The 11,888-nt window shown below is 46.9% G+C and overlaps 1 protein-coding gene across 2 annotated transcripts; it reads right to left on the bottom strand.

Annotated features, from left to right (window-relative positions):
• Positions 1-5,628: 5,628 nt before the first annotated feature.
• serbp1a (SERPINE1 mRNA binding protein 1a) lies at positions 5,629-10,332 on the bottom strand. 2 transcript variants are annotated; one of them, XM_079740276.1, is made up of 9 exons: positions 9,981-10,332; positions 8,538-8,733; positions 8,291-8,443; positions 8,073-8,159; positions 7,888-7,965; positions 7,595-7,766; positions 7,265-7,309; positions 6,940-7,137; positions 5,629-6,809 (listed from the first exon to the last, which is right to left on the bottom strand). In XM_079740276.1, exons 1-9 carry the CDS (start codon positions 10,234-10,236, stop codon positions 6,750-6,752), a joined length of 1,245 nt encoding a protein of 414 aa, XP_079596402.1. In that variant the 5' UTR covers positions 10,237-10,332; the 3' UTR covers positions 5,629-6,749. The 2 variants fall into 2 exon arrangements, with proteins under 2 accessions (XP_079596402.1, XP_079596403.1); XM_079740277.1 differs by having other exon boundaries at positions 8,073-8,144.
• Positions 10,333-11,888: the final 1,556 nt, after the last annotated feature.

Genomic DNA, 11,888 nt, shown 5'->3' with positions numbered 1-11,888 from the left:
GACTGCCCCTGAGGGGAGAGGAGCAGGAGAGGGGGAGTGTGTTCAGCGAGCAGCACGCAACCTCCACCCCATCTCCCCCTTCCATACCTCCCACTACCACCAGGCCCTCCCTCCACCCGTACACAGAGGCCTCCTGCCCCCACAGCAGAGAGGGGACAGAGACCCCCCCCCCCCCATACAAACACCCCCCGGACCCATTCCTACTAAGGAGCAGGGATTCAAGTGTGTGATCACACGCACACATACACACTCACCTTATCTCAACCACGATTTCTCTCTCAAACACTGCGACTGCTATGTCCCTCGCTATCACCACTAACTGCTGCTATGGCTACTACTACTACTACTAGTACTACTACTACTACTACTACTAGTACTACTACTACTACCACTGCCCTCTGCTCCATGCTGCTGGAGTGTGTGTCTGTAGTTTACCCTCCGCTCCTTTACTGAGTTAGTTAAAGTTAAACAAAGTGATCTGCTGCACATTGAGATGTGTGTGTGTGTGTGTGTGGGGGGGGGGGGGGTACTAAAGACGTTGTCACTGGTTCGATTTTATGCTCCTAGTAGTTCCACCAAGGAGACAGGGATCCTTAGCGTAGCCGTTGGGGCAGCTGCACTTTCAGTATTCTTGCACAATAGGCTGTGAATAGACCTGGGCTGCCCGCCCGAGTGTGTGTGAAACACCGGGTGGCTGGCTGATCGGGGGGGCGGGAGAGTAATTCCCCCCGGTCCGTCTCAGGCTGCCGCCACACATGACGCTGTAGCAGCCGTCGGAGCACTCAGAACTCCTGGTGGGGGAGCTGCGTCCGTCTTCCAGAGGCACGCGCGATTCCCAACATCCCCCAACGGGAAGCTCGTCTGGTGCACGCCCCGGTTTAATTCTCGCCTTGCTGATTGGACTAGATACGTTATCATTCAATCGACGCAAGTTGTGAGAGAAAAACTGTGGAAACATAAGCTGTCTGGATTGTTCACTTTTTAAACTGGCAAGCTGCCCCGCCAATACTAGTGGATGGAGGAGACTCCGATTTTGTATTTCATTGTTGACTCTATTTCATAGTCTTTTTATTTATTTTGATATTTGTGTGTGTGTGTGTGTGTGTGTGTGTGTGTGTGTGTGTGTGTGTGTGTGTGTGTGTGTGTGTGTGTGTGTGTGTGTGTGTGTGTGTGTGTGTGTGTGCGCTCCCTGGTGTATTGGTAGGATTGGCCTGATCATAATCCTACTGATATTGGCTTCAATGGAAACTCTTAAACCTATCAGTGTTATCAGTGTAAGATGGCGTTGATTGTGGAGTCATTGAACTCCAATCTGGTGGTTTACCTGACTTTTACCTAGTGGCCGGGCTTTGAACATGGCAGACTAAGCGTTGTTTGGCACGACGCACTACTTTGCGTGGTTTTGTAGATGTTTTCTGATTGGGTTTGAAAAGGGAAGGAAGTGAAAGACAACCTTTTTATCCCCATGGTGACTCGGCTATATCCTGTATATGATGAGCATGCTCAGCACATCACTGATCACCAACAGTTTGAACCCAGGATTCTGTTTATGCTCTGGTACAGAGTTTACACTGATGGCTTTTCAGAAACATGACTCGGCACAATGTCCTGTCCCTATGGTCGTAGGGAAAGACTTAGTCGTAGAACAGACCTTAGTCATAGAAAATACATGTCATAGAAAATACATAAGTCATAGGAAAATACATAATTAATAAGGGAAAACGTAAGTCATAGGGAAAGACATTAGTCATAGAAAAGACATCAGTCAAAGAAAATAAATTATTCATAGGGAAAGACATTTCATGTCGGTCATTGTGTGTGTGTGTGTGTGTGTGTGTGTGTGTGTGTGTGTGTGTGTGTGTGTGTGTGTGTGTGTGTGTGTGTGTTACGGCTATAGGCTCAGGATTGTTGATCCATATTTATCATGATTCCCATAAACCCTATCAGGTATTACATATGACATATGCAATAACATGTCTCAGTAGTAGATGCTTCTGTAGATCCATAACTCATTATTTGATGTATGTGTTCTATCAACATAACCATAATAATGGTGAATAATTAGTTGTTAATTTGCCTCGTCAATCATCTAGCTTTATGAAGACATTTGAGCAACGATGGAACAATTTCCTGTTGATAAAACATGATGATTAGCTTAGCTGTTCTTACCTTCCAAGTGATTCCAAATTCTTATATTTATGCGAAACTCACAAATTACCCAGCATGCCTTAGTTACATACTAGTATTCTGTGCTCCCCCTCGTTACTCATTATCCTACGACATCACATCTTCTCTCTGTGTTTTCTTTCCCTGTATGACTCAGACTTGGAGCCCTGAGCTCCTACTTAATGTCTTCTAATAACATATTGCATATGCACTATGCAACACGTAATGCCAGCATCTACCATTCCAACGTCCACATTGGCTTTAATTCCAGTTTTCCATTAACCTTTTCACATAATTCCACAGTGTGCTCCAGTTCTGTTCCCCTATAGGAACCTTCCGGTTGGAACAGTAACAAGCTGTTTCTGCGATGGCGTAAACCCGTTGGTGGCAGCGTTCTTTTTTTTATCAGTACTAACACATTTATTCATTCATTTCACTTATCTCCAGCATTGAAATGGACGTTAATAGACTCAAACACTGGAGCAACCAAATGGAGACCGTACATTTTAGCACCACTACCCACCCACCCGACTACCAACCAATGGGATCACAACAAATTCACCTGAGAAAAGGCCTGGAACACGATTGGCTGTCTGCTGGCAGCATGGATGATGGCCACCCACTGGCTCTTGACTTTCCCATTCTAGACCGAAGCAGACCAATGGAGGGACTATACGACTCCAGATCGATCGGTCTACCGGCCATCCCACCAGACATTGAAAGGTTTTATGACTGGCGTTGAGTACCACATGACATTTGTGCAGCTTTGGTTTGTCATTGTTCAGAGCGACGAAAGGGTTCAGGGTTTTTACAGCTGAGTGCTACAGGGGAGACATGTTGAGGAGGTGGTTTTATCCTGGAAGAACTTCACTACTGAACATAGGTTGAACACAGTCTAATACAACAATTGTGAGACACATTGTACAGATTTTTATAAGAGAATAATTACAAAATGCTAACATAAAATATGATCTGCCGACATGTTCTCGGAAGGCTGCTCTTTGAAAAGAGCAAAAAGAAAGCTTCGATCTGGGAGTCAATCCACAGTCGTGTGACCGGCCTTCACGCCGTTTGTTGCACAAAAAATACTTTTTCAAGAGCCCTTCTGCACTGTGTGAAGAGCAACTTCTGGGCCGGTTTTCATACAGTGAAAAGCTTTTTGATAATGTTTTAAAAGTATCTGCAAACCAACATTAAACATGACAGAAGTAGACCAGCCTCCAGGGGGATCGGAACAGAAGAGTGTTTCCCTAAATGAAATGTATTTGTACACAAGTTCACTGGATTTCTTCTTTACTACTTGATTGTAACTAAAATATTGATAATAATCTGCCAAAGGGTTATTTTATTTCCTCTTTCCTGTTGTGAGTTTCCTTTTTTTTTATTCTTAACAGGGGAACATCGCATATGTTTTAGAGAGTTTATAAAGTATTTCATTTTGTTGGATAGGTTTGATTTGTGTATTGTTTTAAAGCGGGGTTTTAATTTATCGGTGCCTTGTTTTTGTGGTCCTTTTGGGGTAGGTGACACTTTTTAATAATAAAAACTTCTACTTCTCTACTTACATGGGATATCTGTACTGTATGCCAAATGGTCTCACTCACATTTCTATGAAAGCAAGCTGTTGATAAATCTCTATATATTGATATATTAAATTAATGAAAACCACGTCTGCCTCAGTGTTGTCTTCTATTCATGTGGGAGGAATGTATTTTGGAACTAGAAAAGTAATTTCCTGCAGAAAATCAGTGCTGTAGTACAAAGTGAGAAAATATGTTTTCATAAGGAATCAGCCCGGATCAATAACTTCACATTGAACTAATCATTGTTCTTCTAAAAAGTGTAACGTCAGGCCTCAGCAACTTTCTCACTACATAGGGAGGACACGTGTCCTCAATAAAACCTTGTGTGGAGGTGGCTATAGCTGCTTATGGCCACCCTGAAACGCTGAAGCTAAGCAGGATTGGTCCTGGTCAGTACTTGGATGAGAGGCCATCTGGGACTACCAGGTGCTGTAAGCGAGCTCATTGCCTCTAATGGCCAACCTTTTGGGACAATTTAAAGGTCCCGTGGCATGCCACCAGGTATGGTGTGATTAGCCGGTACAAGCCGTTTTGGAAATCTGTCCCTTATGACATCACAGGTGGGCGTGTCCACCTAGATGTTTGGAGGATAGATGAGCAACGTTTGCTAGTCCACTGGGTAAGCTGGTAGACTGATCTATCCAGCCCACATCTAGGTGGACACGCCCACCTGTGATGTCATAAGGGGCAGATTTTCCAAACGGCTTGTAGCGGCTAATCACGCCACACCTGGTGGCATGCCATGGGACCTTTAAGCAACACACAGACTGCCACCGTCGCTCGTAACTCTTTTTGTGAAACACAAGTTTACTGAGACTGCCAATAGGGGGCGCCGGACAGCTGGAACCAGAATTCCGCATTTTACGAGGTGACCTTGACCTCAACAGATTCCCCTGGTGGGTCTTGAACCCACACAGGTTAAAGGGGACATATACCACCAGGTGTGAGTGTGATTAGCCGTAACAAGCCATTTTGAAAATCTGCCCCATATGACATCACTTGTGGGCGTGTCCTCCTAGATGTGTGCTGGATAGATCAGTCTACCAGCCTACCCAATGGACTGAAGTAAACGTCCCTTATCTATCCAGCACAGATCTAGGTGGAGACGCCCACTAGTGATGTCATATGGGGCATTTTCCAAAACGACTTGTAAGGCTAATCACACTCACACCTTGTGGTATAATATGTCCCCTTTAAGACTCAAGTGTCCTCTTGGCTGGCATTCGGGTAATTATATACTGTCATTTTGTTGCAATTCATTTGAAAATATGAAGTCGTGTCAGCTTCATTTCCTTATGTAGAGGAAACATCTCGCGGTTAGACAGTATCTTATTGGATTAAAGATAATCATAGGTTTGAGTTCATTTCTTGGTCTGACCTGCCAAGTATGCACGTAAATCAATAATGTTGGAGTTCACTACCACATGCAGCACGGGGTAATAATTGTATACTGCAATTGTTTCAGACTTATCAGTTGTTCCAAAATCCGTATTAATTAGTCCACATCTCTACCCTCAAAAATTTATAAAAACGTATTTTACTGGATCTCAGGTTGGTGCCAAGTTTAACATCTGCAGGTTGAAATGTTTATTTCTCATCATCTAATTATTCATTGCATTATATTGTTTCTTTGAGATGACCCTTGGCCCATCTTGGTTTGACTAGGTTAAGACCATGGACCTATTCAGGTGTGGACTGATAAACACCCCAGGCTGTGTGGCCTTGACACACCAGCATGCCCGTCACTCAGTCAGTAGCAGTTTGTGATTCTTCACAAACTGCTAATTACTTACTACTGCTACTTTAGTAACTACCCGGCACTTCTTAAGCCTCGACCAACAATGAAAATTGATTTGGCACAAACGACAATGCAAGAAAAATGAATCGACCATCTTTATTTACCAACAGAGGTCTACATAGCAGGGCTAGCGTTCACACAGCCCGTAGCTTTCACCACTTGGCTGTTCAGGATGGACAGCTATTTCTTTCAGAGCGATTATGCAGTGGCGTCACTGTTGAGGCGAAGGAGTCAAGAAAAATGATGCGCAAGAACGGAGACACACATGGACCAGGGCCGATGTCACTGGAGTGTGGAAACTGTAGTTTTAAGGTTTGGAATTACGCCGGCGTCTCAATTGTGATAACACTTCTCACCTTGCCTTTTGATTAAAGTGTAAACACCAAGGCGTTCAGATTTCTAAGCTTATGATCAGTGCAGACGAAAAAAAGACAAGGGTAGAAGTTTCTCCACAATGAGACGCGCTCCACTAGTAGTTGAGTGGAGGTCAAAAGTGTAGGTGTAAATTCCGTTGACATGTCGAAGTGACTAAGTCTCGTAGGGCCAGAGGAAAATACACAACCGTTTTGACGAAGTATACGTTTGATTTCTAGATCAAAGAGGAAGGTTGCCCTCACCGGCGCATTCTGAAAGAGTCCCTCCCAATGAGAGCATCATAGAATAGACCCGTCTTTGAGAAATCAAAAACAACCGCCCAAGTTGTAAAATAAAAGTCCTTGAAATCTCAGCAAGTGAAGTGAGGCAGTAACTTTATGAAATACCCATTGTGGTACAGTTTATGAGCATGGTTTGACCTGCCGCCAGGCTTGTTTGGAAACAATCAAGCAAGCTTGACCAACAACCAAGCCAAAAGGATGCGCTTCTTATATTTGGAAATATTTTAAGCAGCAATTACAAAGTATCAATGAACAATGCATAACCTCTGAAAAAAATACTGTATGAAAAACACCCCTGCTACTTTGTTTATAAGTACAAAACCTCTACCAGTAATCTGCTCCAGAGTAGCAAGAAGTCCTTTTCTTTTTTCTTTGTTTTTTTGTGTTCATTTCTGTTTTTTCGTTTTTTGTAATTGGTAAAATTCAGTCCTCAAAGTCGAGTGCCATCGAGGATGACAGTCTTCCCCATCAATACGTTTTGCTGAAGGATCCAGGGACATGCTAGCCTCATAGTGGAGGTGCCTGGGGGCTCCGGAGTGCCCGGGCTTAGGCCAGTGCCGGGAAGGCCTCAGGGTCATCCACGTTTGGCACAGACACGCCGCTGGCCTGGGGGGGGGGGGTTGAGAAAAACCAAACACAGAATGAGAAATGTGCTGACGAAGGCGTGGGCGGAGCTAAACAAGCGCCTGCCCCCAGGTGGGGGGTGTGATGACGTGTGACCAGGTGGACCCCTTACCTTGTCGCCCCGCCCACCGCGGGCCGGCCTGGCTGCGGGTCCTTCACCACGAGCTTCGCCGCGGCCCTCGCCGCGACCCCGACCTCCGCGGCCCCCACGGGGCCCCCCACGGCCCCGCCCTGGGCGGCCGAGGTCGCCGAAGTTGATCTCCAACTGGGCGGTGATGTCGTTGGCGGGCTTGCGGTGTTCATCCTCGGCCTGAGACAGATAGAGCTGAGGTTAGACCATCTGTTACCCGGGCGTGCAGAGGGGGGCGTTCACTAAGCCGTGAAATGTAATTAAACAACAAACGATTAGATGATCTATTAGCAAGAAGGCTACTAACCTTGGGGACTTCATCAGCTTCAGCCTCAATCAGAGTGCCTTTCTCCTGTTAAAGGGTAAAGAACGGGTAGAGATTACAAACAGGGACATATCAGCACGGCCATCGGGGGCATTCAGCCAGTAGTGAAAAGAAAATAAGCTCCTTCATTTCTAAGCACTTCGGACATCAGGTTCTATTACAAAAGTACAAGTCAAGCGATATCAAACTAATATTGGCCCAAAAAATATTTTTAATGAATGCCTTTCTTTCCATCCCAATTCCAAAAATTGGAAGTAGAAGGATTTGCATCTTCATTAAAGTAGAACACTGAAGGATAACGGCTGAGCTCACCTCGTCCTTCTTGGACTTGTGTAGCACGTAGCCCTTCTTCCAGTCGGCGCCCTCGTTGGCCTTACGGATGTTGAACTCCACCTTGGCCCGCTCCTTGTCCTGCACTGCCTTCCACTCGTCCAGCGTCATCTCCTTGGGGCTCTCGTCCTTGGGCTCCTCCGCCTCGTTCTCCCTGGGAAACAAACCATCCCCCCGTCAGCGCCCGGCTCTTGGACGCTCTCTGGTGGATCTGGGCCTTTCAGCCCGGCCTTCACCCCGAGGTGCTGAATGCAGTCCCACGTCACATGACCTACTTGTTCTCAGAGTCGGCGGCCGGGTGCTCCTCTCCTTCGGGGTTCTCCTCGGTAACATTTGATTGGTCGAGCTCACCGCTAAGATAATGTTACAAGAGTGTCGTGTTAATATACACCAATACAATGGATATTGAATTGAGCAGGTCATTTTATTGTAACATGAAGCCAAAACAAAGTGTGCTCACGTCAGTTCGTCCTTGACGGTTCCCCAGTTGTGGGATCCGCTGCCTCCTCGCTTCTCCTCGCCCTTCAGGCCACTGGAGAAAGGCGCGCTTTAGCCAAAATGCTACGATTTAGAGCTCCATTTTGAAACAACATTCAGCCCGTGCAATGACGTGTAGAGAACTGAGTCATACAGAAAGCAATTGTGACTTGCGACAAAACCGAAAGAAGAGGCACTCACGATCGATCGCTGCCGCTGTGTCTGTCGAATTCACGTTTTCCCCGGGAGTCAAAACCATCGGTGCGGCCCATGCCCCGCCCCCTGGTGGCGCCGCCGCCGCGGGCGCCTCTGGGTCCGCCACCGCGCCCCCTCATTGGTCTGTCGCCGATCGGCCTGTGGAGAGGAAGAGATGCACGGTGAGCTCACCGCATCGTACCGCCTCCACACCTAAATGCATTACCGTGACGTGGGCCTTCCGTTTACTTACTTCTCCACGGAGAACTCTCCGCCCTCGCCGGCGGGCCTCTCTCCGCCCTCGCCGGCGGGCCGCTCGAAGCGGCGTGGGGGCCGCCTGTCCACCGGCCGTCTGTCTGCTGGGGGCCTGCCCTCTCCTGGGCCACCCTGTCCCTGGGGCCTCGGGCCCTCACCCTCCGGCCTCCGTCCCATTCCCCTCATCCTCATACCTACAGGGACACAAAAACAGGATTAGGATTACAAAGTCGTCCCTTAGACAATGGAGCTCCAACAAACCCCCAGTCAGATGGTAATAGCCCAGTATGGGGGACATGCAGTTCTAACAAATCTGAATGGTGTTGTACAGTTATGGCCACAAAGTAAATAAACACATGGCAACAATATAAATACCACTAATTATTCATTTTCTACCCTAGTCAGACTGGGCCCTCCCAGTAGCTCTTTCACATGCTACTAAAATAGACTTCCTCCAGCTCCAACAGCAGCTGAGGCCTGGTGGCAGTGCACCTGTCCCATCACTTCTCCAGCAACCAGATACCAGCAGATTTCAGAGGGATCCGAAAAAATACGAAGTAACCCCATCGGTGTGTGGGCAAATGCAACAGTGATTGTGTGTAACGTTACTGAATATGCCGCAAACCACCAATTCTCTCTAAATCATAAAGAGTTCATTGTACGGGGGTGTTGTAATGGCGATAATGCCCCCAAAGATCAGTCCAGAACGGCCCAGCAATCGCCTTTCACAGCAACAAACAAAACGTGGTCGACCGGTGTTGAAACCAGCCTTTCAGGTCGCGGATGACATCATACCACGAGGGTGTGTTGTGAGCCACTGGGAAGTGGCAGTTCGGTGTTCAGCACGCCCCACACCGCAGCCACGAGGTTTACCTCGCTGCGAACCAAAGCCCGTAGAAACAGCGCCCGACTGGAGACCACCGGAATAATGTTCGGTGGTCCACAACAAATTCGAGGTTTTGCATGCACCAACAGTATCTTTGGCTGTACAGCCCACGCACATTTCCTTTGTGTATTAAACGTGGTCTCACGACGTCCCATCCGCCAGCACCAACACAAAATACACAATAACCAAGGGTATTGAGGTCGTTTGGTGCTTCTGGGTTCGGGGGTTTGGTGGTCAGATTGGGATGCCGCAATAAACGCAGAGAGGCTTACGAGTCGCAGCGACAGAAGGCCTGAGGGGGGAGGCCAAAACAAGCTGGCCTGCACGCCGTTTGGCGCTCCGGGGATTCTCGGTCTGAACCACACGCCCGAGGCTTAGGGAGATACTGGTTAAAATAAACTAGAGATCCGACTGATGGCGCCGAACCAGCGCACAATGGGCCCGTCTGGACCTCATGTCGCGGGGGTCCGGGCGCTGGGGGCTAGCCAGCAGCCGCCTAGCTAACCCCCTAGCCTGGATGCACGTTTAATGCGATAATTACTGTTTCACACTTACCATCCTTCTTGATGGGAACGGGCGCCTGGAACTCCTCTTTTTTGTCCGCCAGTGGGGTCTTTCTGTCTTTCTGCGACTCCTTTTTCTGTGGTTTCACGGCCGGGACGACAGGCTTCACGGCGGCAAGCGCAGCAGCCTCCTTCTTCTTGATCTCCGCCTGCTTCAACAGCTCGAAGGGATCCGACTCATCGTCAAATAATTGGTCGAACCGATTGGTGATGGCACAGCCAAAACCTTCTTGCATTTGTCCGGGCATGATGGCGCCCCTTCAGCAGGATTTTCCTCCGATTCTACGAGGATTGGTGCGAACACTTCGCTTGATGAAGCCACAAGATGGCTAGGAAAAGGACCTTCTTCTCTTCCGGCGCGATAGACATCCGGGACCTAGGCCACTGCGCGGGGTGGGGCTTGTAGTTTGTAGACTAAACTGAAGCAATCGAAAAAGGCGGGCACGCATAATCCAAACAACACCATTACCCAGAGTTCCAGGGCTAATTTTTGTTTTCAACCTTGTAGCTGGAAAACGTTTAATTTTTAATCATATGGTCGATTTACTTTAAATAGGAGGAGGTTTAGAATCCCCTTACGGTAGTTCGTATTATTTACAAAACTTAAACATTTTGCACGAACCAATTTGAATGAAACAGCATTTTTGTATTTTATACATGGGCGACAGGTGCTGTCTATGGAGCTGTTAGAAATGCACTGAAGACAACAGGTGCTAATGACTCTAGAGCAAGGGGTTAACCTTAGGGGTTTAACTAGAACTGCTGAGCTCTTCTTATAGTCAAAGGATTTAGAATTCATGATCTAAATCAATGAGGCCCCATCATATCACTACCTTAAAAGTACAGGTCATTGGATGTGTGAATCAATAAATCTGTTATTCTTCTTGAACACATGCAATAACATAATTGGGGACTTGGTTGAAAGAGAGCTCAGTCGTTTTTAGTGGAACTCACTATGTCTTATACTCACTATATAGGGATAGCGGGGGGTTATCTTTTTGTAGGCTGCCCTGCAGTAGTTTGTGTAAGCAAATAACTGAGTTATTTAACTTATAGGCCTACTATACTAACACAAAATAGTATCAGTATGTTAATGCTAACGGTGGGAGAATTTAATTAAAAGGAAGCAACGATTAAACTAAAAATAGATACAATTAAATATATTTTGCCATTGTTAACAATTACCATTTATTGCCTGTGTGTGTGTGTGTGTGTGTGTGTGTGTGTGTGTGTGTGTGTGTGTGTGTCCAGGAGCCTTACGTTTTTGTGCTAGACAGATTGTTTAACTTTTAGTCTGCATTCTGTGGGATGTTTCCAATCTGGAATTCATTTACAGAGTTCTTTTGTACGGCAGCTGCGAGACGAACGCGCCCTGATGTGCAGCAGATACTAGCTGCGCAGCAGCAGCGGTCTTATAGAGTTTGTTGGCTACTCGTGCAAGATAAAAAAAATACAGGTCACAAGAGGATGTCATCACGACGGATGGAATAATAAATGGCCAAAGGATCCAAAACAACAATTCAACTGCGCAAAAGGTAAGGCATCGCCATCACATCACCGCTCGTCGCATTTGAAGCCTGCGGATAGGTGTGATCCTTATCGAAAATTGAATACTTTGGAATTACAACACACCGACCGCTGCCTTCTGTCTTACAGGTCTACGATACTTTTGAAAGAGGGAGGTAAACTTTCGCATCAAGATGACGATGTCGCCAGTCACTAAAGCGATGGTAGAAGCCTACGCGCTCATGATCATGGTGATGGGGGGATTCTTCGTCTATTTCTGTGGGATGGTTTGGGCTTTCTGCAACCCAGTACTGAGCGGCGGCGAGGAAGAGGACTTCGATGAGATAGGGCTGGACGCACCGAAGAACAATTTGTGGCAAATGGCCCCAAATTC

Source organism: Pollachius pollachius (assembly GCF_949987615.1).
Source record: "Pollachius pollachius genome assembly, chromosome: 7".
Taxonomy (NCBI): domain Eukaryota; kingdom Metazoa; phylum Chordata; class Actinopteri; order Gadiformes; family Gadidae; genus Pollachius; species Pollachius pollachius.
Note: the sequence above shows the minus strand (reverse complement) of the source record. Positions and strands in the feature narration are given on the sequence as shown.

What these genes read in the sequence shown, in the direction of transcription:
- serbp1a (XM_079740276.1), bottom strand. Translation starts at nt 10,236, where the DNA reads ATGCCCGGACAAATGCAAGAAGGTTTTGGCTGTGCCATCACCAATCGG. An exon ending in GCCGCCGACTCTGAGAACAA is followed by an intron (nt 7,767 to 7,887) that starts GTAGGTCATGTG and finishes TTTGTTTCCCAG; the next exon opens with GGAGAACGAGGCGGAGGAGC. An exon ending in AAGCTGATGAAGTCCCCAAG is followed by an intron (nt 7,138 to 7,264) that starts GTTAGTAGCCTT and finishes TATCTGTCTCAG; the next exon opens with GCCGAGGATGAACACCGCAA.